At 39.7% G+C, this 24,367-nt stretch overlaps 1 protein-coding gene across 1 annotated transcript; it reads right to left on the bottom strand.

Moving 5' to 3' along the window:
- Window positions 1-2,238: 2,238 nt before the first annotated feature.
- LOC126161583 (glutathione S-transferase 1-1-like) lies at window positions 2,239-23,697 on the bottom strand. The gene is made up of 6 exons (XM_049917529.1): window positions 23,644-23,697; window positions 15,900-16,039; window positions 8,488-8,546; window positions 4,041-4,179; window positions 2,726-2,887; window positions 2,239-2,460 (listed from the first exon to the last, which is right to left on the bottom strand). Exons 2-6 carry the CDS (start codon window positions 16,029-16,031, stop codon window positions 2,320-2,322), a joined length of 633 nt encoding a protein of 210 aa, XP_049773486.1. The 5' UTR covers window positions 16,032-16,039; window positions 23,644-23,697; the 3' UTR covers window positions 2,239-2,319.
- Between the last annotated feature and the right edge of the window lie 670 nt (window positions 23,698-24,367).

The following is a 24,367-nucleotide window of genomic DNA, read 5'->3' as shown; positions in this document are numbered from 1 at the left end:
CTGTTTACACTGCATCGCTAAGTATATTTTTAAGGTCTTGCCAAATAACTTGATCTTCACACCTATCCCAGTATATCACACATATTTAATTCCTAATAAATTACAATGAACCATGAAATTTTACAGATATTTCATGTTGCGAACGTAATTATCAGCAGTCGGTGTTAAGGCCAAACGTCTCAATTACTCTAAATAGTCTGTAAAAGTAAGGCTTACAAAATTTTTGAAAAGAAAGTCAAACGTTTTGTGTAATGATTTGTCTAAAAGTATGAAATAAAAAATATAAGGGAAACGTTTGGTGCACCTTATTTTCTATTCATCAATTTCAAGCATCATTCAAAGGCACGTAGAACGTTTCTCTGATCTACTTATTTCTTTTACATAAATAATTTCATAAAATATTTGAGTGATTTCTTCCATTTTTTAATTTCAAGTTTCATTTAGAAAGCATGACCTTACTGACTCCTCGTTTGCCTTCCTGACGTACTTGATCCTAAAGAAGCCTTTTTGACATTAAATATCGCACCAATGTGTCTTTTTATGTGGAATACAGCTAGGTCTTGAACAGATGACTTTTTTGACACTCCATTTAAAGCAGCTTTTCGTGAAATATTTCAATTTTTCCTCAGCTTGTTAATTAAGTTATCGTTCGTTACCCTGATTAGTTTCAAGCAGTTAAATATTTTCATGCCAAACTAGACCTCATGCTTTTCACTTTGATACCCCGTTTACTTGTTTCTCTTCCTTTGCTTGCCTATGAAAATTTGGACAAAACCTCATGGTGTAAGTTACAGGGAGTCTTGTTTTCGCTCTGCTCACGCGTTTACAAAAACATATCAAGTGTTAATCATATGACAAAATAATACTTTCTGCGTGCTCTCATTTCCAAAAATCGTCGTTTTGATATCTTGAACCTTTTATGAGATACGACGATTTCTACGACCACTTGATTCCCGAAGCTCAGGGAAGGTTCGGACGCCATGCGAGCGACCTGTCCGCGGATAAAACAACCAAAAGAATGAAAAGAGATTTCATTCCGGTCTCAACTTTAAATACAATTTAGGTACATTGGTTACATTTCATACGCAATAATGTATGGCCTTAAATGAACTATACGGAAAGTCTACACATTGTGATTTCACCTTTGCAAATTCTTAAAAATTTCGTGCAGCCATGTACTCAATTTCGTGCAGCACAGTAACTAGGACGAATAACGAAAATAAATTCTGACCTTTATCATTTAAGGATATCAAGCTATAGGTTGCGGAAGAATTAAATTTTTTCACCGAATAGTTATCTTAAAATCGGATGTTAAGTAATTCATCACCTGCGGTTGTGGTTTGTCCCCTGAAGCTGTCGCGCGCTGTCGCTCGCTTCTGTCGCCCACGTAGGACACGGCCTTAGTGCTGTTGCGTTCACATGCGTGGCTCCACAACTGCGTGCTATTATCTAAATTCCAGCTCTTTCCAGCGATTTGTAAACTTTCTTGACCTTTCTTCTGGGCTACAACATCAGCTACTTCTTTAATGAATGGCAGGAAAACATTGGATCATTACTTGAGCAAGGCAGTAGCCAGATAACCCACTACTACCTGGAGCTACTCTGATTCACAGATCTTCCTGACTGGTAACCGTTTCTATGACGCCACACTTCTACTGCAAAAGGTTTGAACCCTGGTGTAAGGAACAGTCCATGTGTGAGGGTTCTTCGTATGCAGTATGGCCGCAGCTACCGTTTCCCTTCAGAAAGACTAGTGTTCACAGAAACTGCAAATTTACCATCTACCTCTTCTTGCACGGTGAGCTCAAACTTCGGAGTAATTTTATTAAGGTGTTCTTGAAAATGGCCTAATTTCTCTTTGAATTGTCTCTAAGTTAAGAACCCAAACGTTCGTTCCTTTTGACAACATTTCTCTGTGCATGTTCTTAGAATTTTCCCGCAAAGAAGTTTGCTGGAATAGGGCCTAAGGAGGTCGCCAGTGACACGTCATCCCCATCTGCAGCAGAGGCGAACACTATAGGACTTCGTTGTAGCAAATGTGAAATTATTCGCCTTAGCACAAACAACATTTAACAGCACTGAAAGTTACGTTTGCTGACAGACACAAACAAGGACAATATTTCGTGTCTCACATAATTTTAACCTGCAAGGAATTTTCAGAACAACGCACGCTCAGTACGCTCCATATTTATAGATTCATTCTGGAAAGTGTTTCACTCTTTGCAAATAATTTGCACATGTTGTTAATAAACTTTATTTGACTAGATGACTGTTAACATTTTATTGCATAAATACAAAACCAGTAAATAGTATGTGCTTTTACTTCTGCGCCATTTTCTTCAAGCCCTCACGGAATTCTTTGAGGCTTTCTCCGTATTTTGGATTGGAACTTTCAACACGTGGAAGCCACTGCTTGATGTTAGGCTGCTTCGTAGGGTCAATTCCACTTTCTGGAGCAAACTGAAAATAGAGGTGACATCAGCACTCAAATAATTTTTGAACATAGATATTTTGATTGCCTAAATTAACTAATTTTTCTGAGTTTCATAGAACTTTTGGCTGACCATGCCGCTCAGACCTTAAGGAGATTTCTGCTGAACTAATGCGAGAAAGTTTGAACGACATCATCTAATAAAAACCCTCAGAAAAATTAACATGTTATTCTTAGATAGGTTGTTCGTAGTTTCTTAATTTCTTAAAAGTTGATTTGATAGCTTCACGTTACCTCCAACGCTGACAGAGAATTAGCGACAGCGTAATCAGCAAGTGTGACCTTGTCTCCGGCCAGCCACTGTTTGCCATCCAGCATTCGGTTCAATGTCTCCAGACCGTCGTTCACTTTATCGACGCTGCTGGGATCCATCGGTTTGCCATAAAATTTTGGCAGCTGTTGACAGAAAATTAACGTAAATGTAGATCCCAGAAACTGCAACGATATAGTAAGAATGTGGGTGCTGAAAAGTGCAAGACATGAAAGGTACAGAAAATGAGATAGAGAAAGTAGATAAACGTCAGTAATCCAATATTTGCTTTACACACCATATCCAAAGAATCAATCACGTAACAGAAACAATTAAAAGTGTACTCAGAGGCAGGGTAAGTAATCAGACTAATGATATATTTACTGTGGTTGTGGCGTAGTGAGTATAGTCTTTCACAATGGGGTCACATACGATAAGGCATCATTCTTCTGAAATGCGCGTAGCTCAAGGGGACACTTTCGTTTCATATGGCAAGTCCGAAATTTAAAAAAAAAGATTCTTAATAACATAATTCAATAAGAGTCATTTTACCCTTATACGACTTCCCCTGTTTCATGCATAGAGTTGATTGATCCATTGTTAAACATCAGTAGGAAAACAAAAACTACGAGAACAGTCCGTAACTTTAATTAGGCTGTACCCCACCATTACTATGAAATGAATACGTCTAAAGTAATTCTGAGATGAATAATGAAACCTTCACTGTACCAACTGAAGGCCGAGACATGAATAACTGAAACTAGTATGTGTGGACATTCAGCAAGCAGGAGGGGAAATGGGGCTGTACTCCGCTAAAAAAGTCAGTTTTGCACGAGCGGCTCTCTTCTCGAAGTCGACTACTTGTGGTTTGTGCGCGTCACGCGACTGCGTCTAAGTCAGCTGCTAATCAAGTCGCGGGTGGGTTCGGAGTGTCAGTGACAAAGTGACTGTGGCGAATGTGTTGGTCTAAAATGCTTAGTATTCCGCAGAGAAGGGTGGTTGTAGTGACAGCTGTTAACTTGACAGATAATTTTCAGCTCCACATTCGACAGGTTAGTCCGTAATTGTAGCAAATGATCTGCAGATGGGCAGACGTCCCGAAACCGGTCATACGAAAATAAAGGAAAGCGACTGGGAGGACTGTACTTCGGCACTTTTTAAAAATTAAGGTCATTTATCGGAAAAAGCTTGACACTAAAATAAAAATATATCATAACTCTCTTTCTTATTTAAACAATACTAAACAAAAAAGGAATATGATTAATCTGTTTGTATGAACGAGAGTAACGTAATACTTACGAAAACACTCAAAATTCTGCTGTACAAATCTTGATCAAAAAATAGCCTCTGGTCGACGAGGACACGTTTGTTTACATCCTTCGGGTAGAGAGAGTCATCCTTCGCGTACTTTGAGACGAGGTACATGGCAATGGCACGGCTGTTAACAGAGCACCAAATCGTTATAAACGTACAAGCTCAGATGCGTATAAGGTCTATGCTATCGCTGCACATTCAGGCACATAGTGAAAGTGTGGTGTTCATTCATTACGTCTATATGATTCCCTGCTGAATATCTCTACAAATATTCTGTCATTGTCTTTCTGAAGGCGAAAAGTTCAATGCAACTTATTTTAGGAGCAAACTTTACCTTACCAATGCTATAATATTATGGCAAGTGTAACCACAGTTATAATTGCATCACGACAGCAAGCGGTCTTTGAAGCCAAATGGTACTGACAAATATACTGCAACCATCTGATGATTACATGTCTCAGTTGGAAACCAAAAATGTTGACTCATAGTGAAATTATTTATACAGTACATGTACTTAGTATCCTGTACTGAAGCGTGAATGAATTGCATAAGGGGTAATACCTGTGATATTTAGTGAACGCTTCGGAATATCTAAACAGGGTTTTCTGCAAATGACTGTATGCAGAGGGAAATGTAGTTGGAGTTAACACTTTTAACTCTTTTTCAGAGACCGAATTTCTGTTTGCCGTTAATAGATTTACATGTTTTTCTATGAATAAGTTATGTTGCCTAAAATATATAAATTTTATATGCATGCAAATGTTGTACATGTATACTTTTCGTAATTTAATTACTATTCCCTCGATGCTTATTTTCTTGGAAACGTTGCAGCGTATCTGATTTCTTTCTTAACTATTATTTCTCAGCACAACAGACCCTGTAATACCCTTACAAGCTTTTCAGACTGTTCCTGACCACCCTATATGCTAATGAAGCTGGTGTTTTAGGGAATTCTCAACCCGATTGAACACCCCGCAATTAGTTGCACTGCATGTAACTGATATTCATAAACTGACAAATTACAATGATTTGTCATTCATTTACTAGAATTTAAAAATTATAATGGTTAATTTCGTGATATTCAAGATAAAAGAGAAGCCATCATCTCCTTCAGGGAAATAAAAAAATTCGCAAGTAAGGTTCAGGGAGGTTTCCCTAAAACTGTCCTTATGATTTAACCCCTCAAACCAAAAACCAAATCAGGAAAAGAAAAACAAGGAGACAGTATACTGAAAATTCTCCTTTCTCCCCTTTATAAATAAATGGCACCAAAAGAGAAAAAAATTAGATCTCTGGCTGAAAAGAGCTTAAGCTTTCCTGAATGAGAACGAAAGATGAAAAAAACCAGGCTTTTCATAGTTTGTAAAGTGCACGTAACGCTGTAGGTGGCACTTTCATAAGGGTAAAATCTTTGGAACCAGTATCAACTCATTAAAAACGTGTAGTATTACATGTTTAGTAGAAGAAACTGTTTCTTATTACAAAAAAAAATTTAGAGGTGTCGATGATGTATATTTGGCTGAATTGGAAGTACGTGTTTTTAATTCAGTTCTATTGCCGAATTAAAGAAAAGTGGTGAGAGGAAAATAACAGCAGTGGAGCAAGTGAGTTTTTTAACAGCTTTTGAAATCTCTCGGAAAGACGATTAACGTGGTGTTACGTTTGTTAATGTTTACGTTGATATTGTCTGCAAAAATTTTGGAGAATCATTCTGGGCCTCCTTAGCTTGCATGGTGCTAAACGATTCTAACCTAGCGCGAGGAAGGTGTGTATCAATTGCAATATCTTGCTTTGCTCATATTCAGAAGATAGTGTAGCTGGTCGCTGATGGAGAAATTCATTACCATGACTTTTTCATTTATCGCATGGGTTGCCTGTGACATTGGATTAAACAAAGACCTGTGTGGTTGCTCCCCGAGGACGAGATGGCCAATCGCTAGACTCTGCCTGTTTTCAGGCGTGAATGCTCTGATGACGGAATCTCTCGGTGATCCACTCACGTAGCACTTTTAATCGAGCCAGGAAGGCACGACGGCTTTATAAAACTGGAGCAGTCACACACTTGCAGCTCCCTGTAATATTTAGTTGAGATACTGTTAGGCAACTGAAGGGATTCTGCTTTTAGACCCCTCAATGTGGTAGGCGTGGGAGGTTTAATCAAAGACAATGCATAGAAACCTCAGAGAACAATGCACCTACAGAACGGTGTGTCTTTTGACCAGTGTTGGCGATAATTGGAATGGTGTACAAACGTTCTCCTGACGTTATTCATCAAACTTAATTCATGTGTCTTCTTCTTACTTGACACTAAAGCAAAATAAAATTAATTTTTCTGCGTATTGATTCGGACGTGTATGTGTGTGTGTGTGTGTGTGTGTGTGTGTGTGTGTTTGATGTGTAACCAGCCAAAAATGTTCGTTATTAAGTAGGTGAAGATAGAGGTCGACCAAATGATGGGCAAATTGCTACAGATTTGTAGTACTGTGTATTCCTATATACATGTTTAACCACAGTCTCAGGAAAGACAGCCGCGCGGGGTAGCCGTGTGGTCTAGGGCGCTTTGTCACCATCCGTGCTGCTCCCCACGTCGGAGGTTCGAGTCCTCCCTCGGGCATGGGTGTGTATGTTGTCCGTAGCGTAAGTTAAACTTAGATTAAGTAGTGTGTAGGCTTAGGGACCGATGACCTCAGCAGTTTGGTTCCATAAGACCTTACCACAAAGTACCAATTTTTCAGGAAACACATGCTCCTACAGCCATCGCACATGTGATAGTTATATCTGGGAAGACATTCATCATCGTCTTCGTCACTTCTCATAAGGTAAAAAAAAATTATATGTTGCAAGACGTCACTCTTGATAGTCAAGTTTCATTTATATATGACTAATTATATTGTCACGATTTCGTAGATGTAAAAACTGCAAAAATAGTATCATTATTACGTTTCTATAATTTTCTTTCTGTTATTTATTGGCTTGTAGGTCACTACCAGTACAGCCATCTACATTCTACTTTTAATCTTTAGCTCTCAATTCTAAAAACTGCGTATTACGTTTTGGCTGGTTTAGGTGGGTCGAATAAAAATTTTTTGCTTAGGTACATGGAGAGATATAGCTACTTAGAAACGAACGTTCAAAACTAGAGAGTATGTGGTAAGACGTTTGGTCAGTTAAAACAAAATAGAGATAAAACCGAAACAGAAAGTACACACCACATAACTAGATAATTAATTGATTTACTTAACTGACAGAATATACTTGCTGCATTGGTCGTCGAAGAATCAGTTACACTTAACTGCGGTTTAGATGCTGTCTGAACCATGCAGGATTGAAGGTCATTTGTGCTATAGTGGATACAAACTTTCTGCCATAAAAGGTCTTGGTGCACCAAGGTTTGCGTCGTGTTACATGGTGATATGCAGGCATAATGACGATCTCTTGCTTTCGAGCACTGTGCCCGTTCTTTGTTCCGCTCATCTCATATTAGTCGTCTATACTTTTGTAGAAAGGCGACAGCCGGTACTTAAGTATGGTTTTTTTGCTCTCATATGTTGCCAGTTTGGACAGACTATCTACTGTTTAGTTTCCATTCATCCCACAGTGACCATTAATCAAATATACTTTGACTATGCGTGTATTGCTTCGGACTTTTTTTCAGTAGTGTTACTACTCATCTTTCCCGAGTTGTTCTTTAGCAAGGCAAGGGGTGATTTGGAATCTCATGGAGCTTTTGTACTTCCTTCTTTTTTTAATCTATATCTGAAATTAGTACATTCATTCACGATAGTAGCAAAGGTCAGATATCTTTCTCATAAAACTTGTTTCACTTCTTTTCATTTAGACTAATTTTAACGTACGTGTCCGCTCTCAGTTCCTTCAGTTGTAATGGAACAGTTTTCTTCGTGTTGATAGAGTATAACGAAACCGGAGTTAAGATTTAAGTTCTTCGAGCTTATTTTTGCCCCTGTTTCGCTTTAATGTACCGTATATTGTTCTTTATAAATCTCTCTGTTTTGCGAGCCAGGAGACTGTTTACCAAGTACTTTACTTGTTTCCAGAATTATTAAAAAACATGGAGCTTGTACAGTACCTGCTACGTCAATTTATCGACACCGTTTACATATTCACGTTTTGTAATGTGATTGTAGTTCCCCTTTGATCACACGTAACTATTTCAGTGAAACGTCGTGAGCTCTAAAGGCCGTAAATGACTTCTTCCAATGTACTTGCTAGACTGAACAACTACTATACCGCTAACTTTATTACTGAAAAGTTAAAACAGACATAAACTTATTTTTTCAGTTTGATTTTAGTTTTCATCAGTATCAGATCCATTTCCCAGAAAGCTTTTATTGTTTTGCTCTATCCAAGTCGATCATTATGTAACAGTCAGTAAAAATTTTATACGTAATTGTAACTCATAATCAGTGCTTACCTTTCAGCAAGATACAGGCCATTGTCTTCCAATGCGGGAACAGTGTGCTGAGGAACTTTCTGAAATGATCGAGAAACACGTAGTACCTCAAATTTGTGTAAGCAACATCTGAGACGACACTGACACTGAAGTATGAACTAATAAATAAAGCATACGATTCAGATATTCGTATAACCTTTACGTGAAATATGTATCAGGAAATGAAAACACAACAATGACAATTTCCGGTGTAGAAAAATTTCAGCTACCAGTTACAATAAAAGATTACTTATTCGTCACACGACCAGTTTCGGGTTTGTGCCCATCCTCCAGTGTTTATACATTCATGTACATGTTTATATTGCTGGAGATCACTGTATAAATACAAGGAAAATTATTTGCTGTTGAATAAACAGATACACGTGGAACAATTGTAAGTGGCAAGGCAGTACTTATCGAAAATACATCTGTACTTACATAAAGATGAAGCATCATTATTATAATTACGGTGTGGTGACAGTTTTTCTACTTAGTTGCACATTTGTTATCATTTTCACGTCTATGTTTCAGTTTTATAAAATTTGTCTGCATATTTCACTATTGCGACGTGCACTTGTGATATACACTGTGTTCACGTAGGAACGTGTAGGCTATGGTCAAAGAACGTAGGCGTAGGAGGTGTGTAGATAACGAATAAATAATATTTTATTGTGACTGATAGCGGAAATTTTTCTACTCCTTATAAAGCAAGAGTCATGGAGTTCAACAGCATCCACTGTGGATAAAGTTCACTTAAGGACAATTTCTGGTTTGTATATTCATTGCTGCATTTGTCATCTTCATAAATGGCAGAATATTATACTGGCAAATGAGAAGTGAGCTCCAAATGCCACGGTAGATTATGAGATACGTTATTCATTTTCTTATGATAGAAGTATGAGCAACGGGACTTATGTAGCAGTCTTGTTGAAGAGAAAGCTGTAGCTAGATATGTCATTTGCATGATATTCCCGCATAGATAAGGTAATAAACGATATTTCAGCACATTTTATGGCGGCAGTATCATCGAAGCGAAATTTATATCACACTTAATCTCCACAGTCACATAGGCCCTGAGTATTTGACAGGCAGCAGATCACTAGTATGCCATTAGTACCTGGACCTCAAGGAAGTCGTTGCTGTCAGGATGAAATGATGTTGTCAAAACAACACTTATTCCATGGTTGCAGCCACGGTAAAATTTTATTTGTAAAGGCAGATACATGAGCTACTGACTAACAACTAATTCTTAAATTCTCTGACAGTGAACATCGAAATTCAGTCTACCATCACCACCACTACCACACTTTAAATTACAAGAGCCTTCTTGCTAAACTCTGCAACGACAGAAAACTTGTATACAGCCAAGACGACAGTGGCTCAGACGCCGACTGCGAAATGATGGAAATTCCCAGGTAGCGTCCAGCCAGAGGTAACCACTGCATCAGAACACTTATCGATGTTACGAAGAAGTAGGTCTGCAATGACGCCACTGGAAGGTTCACCGTTTGTACCACGTGGGCTCATCATACAATGCAGGAAAGTCCGATACAAGTGAGGTCGCCAGACGAAACTGGTCCTTTCCCAGGGCAGTTTCAATAGCGTCCCACTCTTTGACAACTAAATCCGACCTGACACATTCCCTCCTACCAGATTTAGCAGGCTCCTACCTATCCCCTGGCGATTTTTCCATCCCTCCAGGCCCATCCCCATCCCCCTCTTTTCTCTCCTCCTCTTGACCTTGAAATACCTTCGTCAAACTATCTATTCCTGATATTTTCGTACCATTGTTCCACATTATCCTTATCCCCACAAACCAGCTCACCTGTACCCAGCAGCCGAATCAAAACTAACTACCCAAAAGGACCAAGCCACCTTCTCCCTCCCTATTACTCCTTCTAATTGCAGGTCTCTCCCATAAAAGTCTGATACAGTACATTATTGATTTTAACTTTCTCGCAACTCAGTTTTTAAAAATTTCGTACATAGCTTTCCTGTGATATTGCAAATGTGATCAGTGAAAAATGTCCTTGCATGTATTTAAGAAAATTGTACACAATTCATGCTTTTAAAATCTACATCCCATCTTTGTACCCAAATTCGTTTGGTGAAAGAGCAGACTATTATTCCGCTGCCAGCCACGTTCACCCCTTGGGACCTTTGGCTGATGAGTGCTTTTATCCCCTGCCAGCCCGCGTCTTCGTGGGGAGATAACAATAAAGCAAAGAAATGTAGCTGGCAGTTCGCAGCTGGATTGAAAGTTTCCGTTGCTTCGACTAGAGCATTACTAAGAATCTAGACTGTTGAGACAGCATACGAGTGTTAGATTTTGCAACACTTTACCCGCGTGCTGTGGACTAAGTTGGCTTATGGTTTTGTACTTGAGTTGAACCCTTTCAATATCCGTTTAGTGTTAGCCTGCGCCGACCAGACTGCTTCGCAGAGTCTGCATGTGTTTGCAAATTATCGGACACCCGCGTATAAAGCGGAATCGACCACCAGATGTCACGAGAGAAGGCCCCTCCATTATAAAAGGAGGCCAGGAGTACTGTGTTGCCAGCAGAGAAGCACTAACAGCAGAATGGGCTGGTCAGGAGAGTTTAGGGACATCAAAAATGGATTAATCAACACATATCTGAGTAACAAATGGATCAGGGTCATTTCGACGCTTCTAAGGCTGTCGAGATCGACCACTGGTGATGTGATTTTGGACTGGAAACGCGAAGGAACAACCACAGTTAAACTAAGACCTGGACCTCTCGTTCTCAGGGACAGAAACCAAGCAGCATTGCTGAGAGTGGTTGTAAAAAACCCAACATATCAGCAGAAGGAATCACTCGTGAGTTTCAAAGTGCTAACAACAGTCCACCTGCCGCCGCGAGGTTGCGTAGGGAGTAAAGAAGTACGAGCTACAATGAGCGAGCAGATCCAGAAAGACCACACATTTCTGAAGTCAGTGCTACGAGACAGTTGATGTGGTGTTAAGACCGACGCCACTGAACGGTGGATGTATGAAAACGAATGACTTGGAGTGGTAATCCGATGGAAGGCTTAGCGTTTGGCGAATGTCTGGAGAACGTTACCTGCCATCGTGTACAGTGGTACAGTGAAATGTAGAGTAGGCGTTGTTACAGTATGGGGGCCCTCTTTTGGGTTAGGTTGTGGACTCATAGTTGCGCTTAAGAAAACACTAAATTCCGAAGAATGTGAACGCATTTTATTGTTGAGTAACAGTTGAGAATCGTTAGTTGTTTCTATCGGCATGACAATGCACCCCGCCATAAATCCACTACTGTGAGCCAGTGGTTTGTGGACAATAACGTTTCTGAAATGGACTGTCCTGATCAGAGCCCCGAAGCGAAGCAAGTGGAACATCTTTGGAATGACAAGGAAAGTGGACTTCGATGCAGACCCTAGCATCCAACAACACCGTCCTCTCCAGTTTTAGCTGTTGAGGAAGATTAGGCTGGCACTCCTACACAGACATTCAGACGCCTCACTGAAAGCGTCCACTGACGACCATTAACATGGTCATGATACATTTTTTAATCAATGAATCGTTGCATTCAGAAATGAACACTTGACACTACAACATGAGAAAGGAGTGCATGATAGTTACGTTACGTTTTGGTACAGGGTGACGGCGGCCTATGAGTACGTCCATAAAACAATGAGGTGGCCGACCTCGTAGTATTTTAAAGCAGCGAGTGTTTATGTGGGATCAAACTGCAGTGAATGTTTACAAATCCCGAGAGAGGTAGTTGTTATCTTTTTTTAATGAATTGTTTCTTGTTACTGGGCACATACATGTTCGTTCCAAATCTGTAAAAGCAATGTACAGTGAAAGCGCTGCAGCGGTGCGCGCATTGGTTGGTCAGTTCTTCGTGATTAGGTGCGGGTGAGTGTTTGTGAGGCCGTTGGTGCACTGTTCAGTGAGTCTGCTCACACTTTTGTACTCAAAAGAGTAAAATTTCCTGGTAAAATAAGTGATTTGCAGAAAATGCTATTGTAGTTGTGAATATGCTTCTGTGCGAATGTTGGAGAACGACAATTTGGGGCAATTGATAGAGACAGGGAACTGAGGAGGAATAGACACCGATCCTCTCAAGTAACCTGCGCCTGAAGGGTCGCTTCTTTATTATTTAAAATACCGTCTCTCGAATCCAGCTACAATTTTACCGCAATTTCAATCCAATGTTGATGGCTTGAGAACGAACAGTAACCTGATTACTATCCCTGGAAGCCCACCGATTCTTTGATAATCAAATCCGGTTTGCATCGTAAATAAAAGTAACATGCTCACACAGAAAAACTAGGTATCATTAATTTGAACCATCAGTGGTGAAAAATATTAATATCCTCATTTCTAGAATTGTGAGTAACGGAGGACGTCAAATGCTTTTCAGACTGATGAATACTGATCCCGTATTAGTTGGAGATAGCCACTGTTATGAAAATGCGTTCGTTCAGGCTCTAGGGAGGTCGTTGGTACCTGGCAGAGTTGTGACTATTTATCGTGGCAGTTGTTCGGTCCGTTCCTATGTTTACCACTCATCTTCCTATGTTTGCCATTCATGGTGTTGTCCTCATGTCTTCTTTCTACCATTTCAACGCTATAGCATCTAATACTGACCCTACGACTTATCTTAGAAGATAGGTTAAGGAAAGGCAAAACTACGTTTCTAGCATCTGTAGAGTTAGAAAAAGCTTTTGATAATGTTGAATGGAATACTTTTTCAAAATAAAATACAGGGAGCGAAATACTATATACAATTTGTACAGAAACCAGATGGCTGTTACAAAGAGTCGAGGGGCATGAAAGAAAAGCACAGGTTGAGAAGGGAGTGCGACAGGGTTGTAGCCTATCCCTGATGTTATTCAATCTGTATATGAGCAAGCAACAAAGGAAACAAAAGAAAAATTTGGAGTAGGAATTAAAATCCACGGAGAGGAAATAAAAACTTTGAGGTTTGCCGACGATATTGTAATTCTGTCGCAGACAGCGCATGACCTGGAAGAGCAACTGAACGGAATGGACCGTGTCTTGAAAGGGGGATATAAGATGAACATCAACAAAAGCAAATCGAGGATAATGAAATGTAGTCGAATTAAATCAGGTGATGCTGAGGGAATTAGATTAGGAAATGAGACATATAAAGTAGTAAATGAGTTTTGCTATTTGGGAAGCAAAATGACTTATGATGGTCGAAGTAGGGAGGATATAAGATGTACACTGGCTACGGCAATAAAAACGTTTCTGAAGAAGAGAAATTTGTAAACATCGAGTATAGATTTAAGTGTCAGGAAGTCTTTTCTGAATGTATTTGTATGGAGCGTAGCCATGTATGGCAGTGGAACATGGACTATAAATAGTTTAGACAAGAAGAGAATGTGGTGCTACAGAAGAATGCTGAAAACAAGGAGAGTAAATCATGCAACTAATGAGGAGGTATTGAATAGAATTGGGGAAAAGAGGAATTTGTGGCACAACTTGACTAGAAAAGGGATCGGTTGGAGGGTCACGTTCTGAGGCATCAAGAGATCACCAGTGTAGTATTGGAGGGAAGCGTGGAGGGTAAAAATCGTAGACGGAGACCAAGAGATGAATACGCTAAGCAGATTCAGAAGGATGTAGGTTGACGCAGTTATTCGGAGATGAGGAGTCTTGCACAAGATAGAATAGCATGGAGAGCTGCATCAAACCCATCTCTGGACTGAATATCACAACAACAACAACAACAGTATATGATTTTTCATAATGTATTTCTCTTACGTGAAATCATCCGGAGTAATCAGCTACCCGACTATATGACGCGGACAGCAATAAAGACAATTTGATACAAAAATTCAAAACAAAAAATAGCATATCGACTAGAGACATAAAATGTGAGATAACCGCAAAGTAGAATACTGAAGAATGTGAGGACAGAAATGGAAAGTTTAATAACTGACGTATTAGGAATCGGCGAAGTGAATTGACCAAGCAGAGGAGTTAACGCTCAAGGATACAACGGTGTAGGTTCCATACTGGAACAAAACTGCTCTACATCGAATATTGTATCCCACGCTCCAAAGTATTAACGAAATATAATTATACGCTATTTGGAAAGAAGACTATAACAGCTTTCAGATGACTTATTCGAGTTTGGAAGATACGAGACACAGATATGAGAATATGCCAAGTGTGTACAGAGTACTACTAATCGCTTTAATTGACACTGAGGAAGCATTTGATAATATAAAATGAGATGCTCTGGTTCGAACCCTCAAATACCTTAAAGCAGATTACGGAGACCGAAGACTAATTCACCATTGAGACAAAAACCAAGCAGAAATTCTAGACAGACACAAAATGAATGTAAAGATAAGAAAATGAATAATGCAAAAATACGGATGTCACCAGTACTGTTTACTACATACATAGAGCAATAAAATTTACATTTTCAGACTTCTAGTAATTAAAAATACATGTAAACAAACAACTATAGCTAAGAAAGTAGAGGTCAGAGATTGTTATGTTATTGTGACAGAAAGTGCTTGAAGTAAGTAAGCTATACCGTCCACAATACGAAAGTTGAGGCAATACTTAACCAGGAAAGGTCCTTTTGGAGTTGGTGTGTCCTTGCCTTCGAACTGACTTACCCAGATTTGGTGGAGATACAATTTACGCGGACCCCAACCATGGGGCAATATGGCATTTTTCACGTACACATATCGTTGTCAAATGCTAAAGAAGTAAGAAAAAAAAATCCCAGTGCCATCTCTGGGTTGAATCACAGACGTCTGGACTTTTAATCTAACAGTTACATATTGAACCGCCGCGACACTTTCCTATTACTAACACACCGTTAAAACGGGTCCCGGCTGGGTTGGGAAGCTTCTTCGCTCAGCGACTGGGTGTTCTTGTCATCATCATTTCATCGTCATTCGGGAACTGGAACACTGGAATGTGCAATGACTGAGAATTTGTACGGGCGCTGGTAACGACGCCTTTGAGCGGCCGACAAACCAAAAGTCGTCATCATGATTGTTACAATGGCAATGGCCTGGCATTTCCTCTCTCGGTGTCCAACTGCTGAACTTGAGCTAAGATTCCTGTTGTTTCACTGATACTTTAAAATCAACACAGTGGAAAGCACAAAATCGTCACTCGACTCTACACATCTGGAATACACCTCTCATGGCAGCACGGGAATCGGACCACTGGTGTCACATCTGGCGATAGCGCTTATGGGCTCAATGGAGACATAACCAAGCCTGCCCAGTATTTATTTTCTCATCTAAAGAAAATAAAATAGTTTGCTTTTATGCAGTTTTTCATTTCTCAACGTATGTCAAAATATTTTTGCGCTCTAGAAGCATATAATTTTGTTATCAGTTAACACATACATTACCTTCAACATTTCAGGCGACTTCATGTCAGTACCATTCACTATTTTCAGGTCAACTCCGATGATACCAGCCACCAAACGTACAAGACGACATGGAGGACTCAAAGGGTTGTTATAAAGAGTCGGGGGAGCCATTGTCGTACCTAAAAATAAAGTGAACATTAAATGAGTAATTTCCACAACAGTAGCCAAATTCCTCAGAAAATTTGCGAGTTTTGTATATTGTGTGGTAAAGAGAAGAATAAAAACAGTGATTCTGTTAAAAAAATGAAAACTAAGGTCTGATGCTGTGCGGCGTAGCTTGTAGTGGCATCATTAATTGTGGACAAATTTTCTGTTTGACATAAATCTCAGTACCTTCCGTCCAATAGCGATAAGCGAATAACCTCTAACTATACACTAACTTCGGGCAACGGCCTTGCTGCCGTGGATACGCCGGTTCCCGTCGGATCACCGAAGTTAAGCGCTGTCGTGCGTGGCCTGCACTTCTGTGGGTGACCATGCGGGCCACCATGCACTGTTGCCATTTTCGGGGTGCACTCAGCTTCGTGATGCCAACTGAGGAGCTACTCGACCGAATAGTAACGGCTCCGGTCAAAGGAAACCATCGTAACGACCGCGAGAGCGGTGTGTTGACCACACGCCCCTCCTATCTGCATCCTCTACTGAGGATGACACGGCGGTCGGGTGGTCCCGATGGGTCACCTGTGGCCTAAAGACGGAGTGCCTGGCTGCTACACACTAACTTCAGATAAATTATTTTGTTAAAAAATCTTGAAGTCGGTAGCACTGCATCAGTTGTGGGACATACACACAAAAGAATGCTTTGTGTACGTCTCATTGAGAAACAAGAATTTGAATATTATCCTAAGTTAGTAAACATGTTATTCTCTAAGAATACCTTTTTCCAAGCAATAGTTTAATTTAATCTTAAAGTAGATTTTAACTGCGGCAGAACATGATTTCAATAATGTAAGCGAAAAGTGATAAAAGATTAATCTGGCACGTAAAATCTGATACCTGATGCGTTATAGTAACACGTGCGTGAAAAAAAAAAAAACTGTACATCAGCTTCATGAAATTTATTGTTGTCTGACGTTCTGACGATTACAGAGTTCTGCACATAAAAATATAATACTGTTAAAGCCATACGGTTTCTGAAGTATTAGTCATGCGGTATGCAATGATGTTAACACTCTAACAAAGGATATATTTACTTATATGTGTATGGTGTCTGTTCTTTCGAACATGGTTGTTCATTGATTATCGGGCAGACTTTCTTGACAAACATCACACTAAGATTGATTTTTTGCAATGCACAGGGGGAATTTAACTTGGAAGTAGTGGTGGTTAGAGTGCAAACAACTCCAGCAATCACCATCTGCAATGTCTACCTCCATCCAGGTAGGCCACTTCCTTATGCTGAATTGTCTACCTTAATAGGGTAGTCTCCTGAATGAACTAAATTGATAATTAACACAAATGTAACAATCCATACCATTAAACTAAATTCATTTGATAAAAACGGTATCTGTTTATTAAAGTACTTGAACAACAAACCCCGAGTTACTCTGGAAATTACAAAGAGGTATTCATACAAATAACAATTTACCCAGTACATTAAAATGAGAACTATTTACTAGGACAGCACGTGAGGATCTCTTAAATTTTATAGGCCTTATGATACAAGCACCTCATGATATGTTATAACAAAATAATTGCTTAAGTAGTGGTTGTAGCAAATTTTACGGTCGTTCTGTCCTCATATCCTTAAAAAATAACATTCGTGAAATTATTGTAAGATAGTACTCTCTGTAGAGCATGCAGAGATTTATAAATGTAAACTAAACACGTCTTGCAAGAAAACTATTCTTCATCTTGGAGCAGATAGTGATAGCGAAGTATAGAAATATGGTGAAAAATACTCTTGATGTGTTTGAAAGAATACCGTCTAAAATTTAGTTTCTAAAATCTGTTGCTTTATATGCTATGTATCTTAACCATTCCGCTTCAAAAAGTATTCAGAAAAAATATGATTTAGTAAGTATTAAAGGTCTTCCACAGAACGACGACAAAAAATACAATCTGCATTTCCTTATAATGTTCTTAAAGGTTAAACATTTATTAGATGTGGTGGATAAAATGCTATGTGTAACAATGTTTTGAAATGGGTGAACAAATAATTTCCGAGGTATCATATTTTTACTGTTTAGTGAAGTATATTTGTAACTTATTATTACTTTTCAGAAGATTATAGCATAGGCATAAAATGTCAACAGGGGAAAATTAATTGCTGATCGTATCAGAACCATTTATTCAAACATATTACACTTGTCTTCGGCTTACTAATAATAATAATACTGGATGTAATGTGAAACAAACCGACGCTTTTTGTTGTCAGTGGGCGTCGCATGGAAAGCGTGACGAGCAGTAACTGTTTGGGCTAACTCCAGCTACACAACGCAAAAGCGAAATGGCAAATATCTGTCGAAACATTAGAGAAAATGCGCTCGACGACTCTTAGGAAAGACACCCGTATATCTGTACCTGATGTGTCTTCTGAGACTAAGTGCATCTTAGTGTATGGGTAGCACGATGTCACACTTTTTCTTAGGCTCGAAGTAATGAACAAAACGGAAAAGTTAATTTTGCCCGTATCGTATTGCAAGTGTTTGACACTCCAACTACAGCCTGATTTTTCTTTTTCGTATTAAACATTACAACACTGTTTTCTTTTTTTCTATTTAGTCGCATTTATTCTGAAATGTATTCTAGAATCACAAGGGCGACCTCAAAAGTACTTCACTGAAAAACTTCTGTGTCACAACTCCGCATATCCGTTGCGCTGCTCACATGACCTCCGATTTCAGAAGCTGAGTTGCTCCATCACTTGCTAGAGAAGTCTCTTGCGCGCTCTAATGTATAAGTTCGCCCGCAGAACTCTACCGTCTCAACACGTGAATGTAAGTAACCCTATATAAATACCTATAAATGAATGTCCTTTGCGACTTCTGTAAAAATTAAAGGGAGAGTAATTAGAAGGTTTAGATAAAAAGGAAAAGACTCCTCTCTCCTTATGGCCAGACAAAAAAATAGAAGATAATCCAAATATTTGCTAGAGATAAGCGTATCTGCATTATCTCTGGGATTGTCCGTGTACCTTTGTTACGACTATTTGCTCTGACTACACACAGATGGTGTAACATGTCATTCTCATCTTCCAACCTGCCGTTGGTATGTGGAGTACTTGATTAAAATTTTTAACTGACTGAATTGCACTGACCTTACATAACAACTGTCGGTACTTATTGAAGAGTTTCTGTAGACTACTGGTTTTCCATTGGGCTGGTGTCTGTGTAGCAGTCTGACAAATCTGTGGTGAACTGACGGATGGTGTGATACGTACGTCAAGTAATCAAAACGTTCTCAAAATCTGTGCAAATTAGGGAAAAACTTTCTTTACACGTTGCTGAAATGGTGAGAAATCGAGGACGAACGAAGTCACGATTTTTTAAATGTATAAAATAATTGCTGTAGGCATAGTTCCTTAAAGTGCCATGCATCGAGGTTTTCTTAACTTAAGAACACATAAGATGCAGAAGGGCAGAGAGCATCAGATATTCAGATAACGACTCTTATTCTCGATCTCTGTGAACTGCCTGGAAATCTAGATTCCACTACACAACTGCCGGGAATATGGTTAGTACTACGATGACTGACACCTTAGTCTGAATTTGAGCTGACATATGACAAAGAGGTACACCAGCGTACGGTTTCCTACAAAATACACATCACACAAGGCCTCGTAGACGAGATTTGACATACGTACGAGCAATCCATTCTTTACATTTTTCTGTCAGCGAACGTAAAAGAAGTACAATTAAACTCTATGGTACTCAGTATTTCCTTTCACGATAGTTTGAAGATACAGAGTAACTAAAACAAAATTGCCCTGTGAACGGTTATTAGTCTGATACGCTAAAAAGTCTGACAGTTGGTAAATTATCCTAGGCAGTTAACCGGAGAATTGTTCTTTGCAGAAGATGCTTGAAATATTCATTGTTGACTTCGATGACGTCTTGAGTTCGATTTATCAAATTTTGAGGAACACTTAGAGCCTCTGCCTGAGGGACGTCAGCAATAATGTTTGCAATGTCTGCCTGTACCTGTTATCATATGTTTGGATTATTTGAGAATAGTTGACACCTCAGCTAGCCGGAAAGATAATAATCACAAGGTGAGAAATTAGGCGAGCTTGTGTTCCACGAGATTTTACTACCTTTGTTGATCGTCCTGAACCTCATGAACTCACGACAAGAATGCATGTGGGGTTATACTGTTTCGTCCTATTGCTAAAAACGTTTATACAGATGGTAGTTCATCGTCTGTAAGCCGATGAATAAATTGTTTAAACATCGTTCGAGTTTTATTATGACGATCTTTTGTATGATACAAAGCTTGCAAGAAACCCACTTGTTGTGTATCTTAATCGCGTGTTTCTCTTCCCACGTAAGTGCCAGCATTAAGTCCATTAGTGATGAGACTCGTTGTATTTGCCATTAATTATAGTTTTTCAGCTGGAAGCTCCATTATTTATTATAGTTATATGTGTGAAGAAGCGACGAGCTCAACTACCCATCTTTAATTGTGTTAGCAGGTTAAGGAAAGTATCGTTCGTACATCTGAAGGGGGCAACTAATGACGTACCTTGAATGATTCAAAGACTCGCAAGTTTGCGATGAGCACATTTTTGGTAGCACAGTGACAAGTACTGCGAAGAAACGCAAAGATTGTTTGCAAAAAGAGAGTTATGACTGCTGATACTGTCTTCTTTGAATTCATTTTAGCAAAACCGCCACCAGAAAAGCTTTTTACCAGACAGAGTATTGCAAATCTTTTCAAATTTTATTTTTTCTTTACGATTTATGACGCTGAGCATGTTGTGTAATTAATAAAAACATCGAAATTTGTCCCATAAGGCGACATCGGTCTAAAGGAGACGACCTCTTCAGATATGAAAGCAGCTTAGGCCATAACCATATGGACTGTTATAATAGGACTATTACCGTGAGCAATATAAGATGGATAAAGTGAAAGGAAATTCTCGTATTAATATTCATTGTATCTAGAAGGCATTTCGAACTACGGGCACGCACTATCGGAAAAGAAGACCTACATGTGGAAAAGCCTCGCAATGGTTCTGTAGTTGCTGACTCGTGGCCAAAGTCGCTCGAAGAAGGGCATTTGTGTTTGCTTAAGTTGAAGCATAATCCGTAGAACTTCTGGTATCATTACGTGACTGTTGACGACTCGTGGGTCCACGATTACACGCAGAAGACAAAAATGTCAAGTTACTTCCCGACCGTGTAGACTGTCGAAAGTAATACGAAAACAGAGAACAGTAAAGGCAATGTCGTTCTTTTGTTTAGCTCACAAGACTGCTTATTTGAAAATGGATTAAATATAACAGACGCCCTTTATTCAAAGCTGCTGGACTAATTATATACACTGATGCGACAGAAATCATGAGACAGCGATACGTACATATGCAGTTGGTGGTAATATCGCCGGCCGGTGTGGCCGAGCGGTTCTAGACGCTACAGTCTGTAACCGCGCTAGAGCTGCCATTTGTACTCAAATAATTGATGCGACAAGGTTTCTGACGTGATTTTGCCCACACGACTAGAATTAACAGTCGTTGAACGCGGAGTGGTAGTTGGAGCTAGGCGCATGGGACATTCCATTACGGAAATCATTAGGGAAGTCAATATTTCGAGAACCGCGGTGTCAGCAGTGTGCCGAGAATACCATATTACAGGCGTTACCTCTCACCACGGACGACGCAGTGGTCGACGGCCTTCACTTAACGACCGAGAGCGGCGGCTTTGGTGTAGAGTTGTCAGTGCTAATAGACAAGTAACACTGTGTGAAATAACCGGAGAAATCAATGCGGGACGTACGACGAATGTATCCGTTCGGACAGTGCGGCGGAATTTCGTATTAATGGCAGCAGGCGACCAACCTAAGAGCCTTTGCTAACAGCACGACATGACCTGAAGCGCCTCTCCTGGGCTCGTGACCATACCAGCTGGACCACAGACGACTTCAAAACTGTGGCCTGGTCAGTGAATCGGGATTTCATGCGGTAAGAGTTGATGGAAGGCTGGAGTGTGGCGCAGACCTCACGAAACCATGGACCCAAGTTGTCATCAAGGCATTGTGCAAGCTGGCTGTGGCTCCATAATGATGTGGGCTGTGTTTACATGGAATGAACTGCATTCTCTGGTTCGACTGAACCAATCACTGACTGGAAATTGGTATGTTCGGCCACTTGGACAACATTTGTAGCATTAATGAACTTCATGCTTTCGAATAACGGAATTTTTATGGATGACAATAAGCCATGTCACTACGGCACATTTGTTGGCGATTTGTTTGAAGAACATTCTAGACAATTTGGGTGAATCATTTGGCAACCCAGATCGCCAGTTGTGAATACCCTGTGACATAATAGAGAGGTCAGTTGGTACACAAAATCTTGCACCGGCAACACTTATCGTAATTATGAATGGCTACAGAGATAGCATCGCTTAATATTTCTGCAGTGGACCTAAACGACTTGAGGAGTTCATGCCAAGTCGACATGCTGCACTACGCTGGACAAAAGGAGGTTCGACACGATTTTTGGAGGTTATCCCATGACGTTTGTCACCTCAGTTCAATGTGGAGAGCTTCAGAACGTTGAGCCTGTTCACACACGGGGCTTAGAGATTGCAACAAAGCGTTTGAAAAATATCCCCATCTTCCCTTGTCTCCAGAATTGGTCTTACGATTCCTTTCAATATTCTTATCTCAAAAAAACTGTCTGCAAGAGAGACCAATTCGTTGAATGAAAAGGATATCTTCGCAGTAAACAGGTATTATGCAAAGTTAGAAACACATTTCTTGCTGTTGGAACACAAATATTGAAATGTTATTGTATAACACAAATTGAGACCCACGAGGATTAGGTTGAAAATTTCGTTTTAAAATGTACTTGAGATTATAAGTCCACATTCACGATTCTCTAGGAATGAATAATTGCAAAATGGAGGCAAGGAAAATTAAAAGTTTAACGTCCCGTCTACGGTGAAGTCGCTAAACACCAAACACAAGCTCGGAAGACGAAAGGATGAGGAGGGAAATTGACCGTGCCTTTGTCGAAGGAACCATCCCGGCATTTGCCTGCAGCGATTTGGGGAAATCATGCAGAACGGGTAGTTGAACGGGCGTCCTCCCGATTGCGAGTCCCCTGCGCTAACCACTGCTCCACCTCTCTCGATAATAATTACAAAAGCTCGGCTTCGAAACTGTACTGCATCTACAATGAATTTCATTATGCGAACGCACGTTCATACGATTTTGTCGTTTGGGCAGGCGTATCACGTTAAATGAGATTTCACTTTTACAGCGAATTTTCTTTCCTACTAATAGCATGATTCGATTAAAAAAGCTAATAAGTGCGATATCTCAACGGCTCCATCTTTAATTATATCGTCAGCGGCGCTGCTTTAAACACTTATCTTAAACTTCCTCAACAGATAAACCTATAATCACTGGATGAATACATTTTTGTTAATACTGGACCGGCACACATATTTCTTTAAATACAAGATTTTAAAGCGACTTCGAGACAAGTTGCTGTTCTTGAAACACGTAATTATTAATATTATGCAGTAAAAAAGTTTAATGTTGTCGCATTACATACCAGGTGTGTCTGCGGTTAGCTGGACGTAGCGCTGCTTCTGGTATCTCACGGCGTCTAAATCGGGATGCGTGGCTACCGCCCGCTTTATAACGCTGGAAGTGCAGCGTCATGGTGACTGCTAGCACAAGCACACCGGCACGATAAAACGCGCCAACACCGGCGAATCATACTCACTATACGTTTCTAGAAAGTTCGCAACTCATCTCCCCACTTATAGCATTATTTTATTTGTGAACAAGTATGTCACACAGTGAGTAATTGACTGCATCATTTTTCAGTCATAATTCTTTCAATTTTTTTGAAGCTTCCCTCAGCATCTTCACCTCCGATATTCACAAGAGAAATGCTGATAATGATCGTCTGATGCTATATATAAATTTTCTGCTGCGTATACTTCCGTAACCGTTTTCACAATTCCTACAGAACTATATGGGGACTTAGCCACTTTCTGCAGTAGTTACATATACTGCATTTAATAAAATTGTCTTTTTTGCCCTGCAAAGCAGACACGTATAAGCTCTTACGTAAAATAAAACTTCAGATTTTTTTTTAAAAACAGATGTTGAACTAAACGGTCCATTACTCTGATAATATATATTCGTGTGTGTGTGTCGCCAAATACGTTTCATCAGTTCTCTTTCTTACCTCTGAAGTTCTGCATTAGAGTCCTTCCCAGGTTCGAATCCTGCCTCTGGCATGGATGTGCGTGATGTCCTTAGGTCAG

This window comes from Schistocerca cancellata, chromosome 2, assembly GCF_023864275.1.
Source record: "Schistocerca cancellata isolate TAMUIC-IGC-003103 chromosome 2, iqSchCanc2.1, whole genome shotgun sequence".
NCBI lineage: Eukaryota > Metazoa > Arthropoda > Insecta > Orthoptera > Acrididae > Schistocerca > Schistocerca cancellata.
This window is presented reverse-complemented; position numbering and strand designations above follow the sequence as displayed.

Coding starts and splice junctions, on each gene's coding strand:
- LOC126161583 (XM_049917529.1), bottom strand. CDS start 16,031: ATGGCTCCCCCGACTCTTTATAACAACCCTTTGAGTCCTCCATGTCGT. Junction 4,180..8,487: donor GGCCTGTATCTTGCTGAAAG/GTAAGCACTGAT, acceptor CTCTGTTAACAG/CCGTGCCATTGCCATGTACC. Junction 2,888..4,040: donor GCAGAATTTTGAGTGTTTTC/GTAAGTATTACG, acceptor TTCTGTCAACAG/CTGCCAAAATTTTATGGCAA.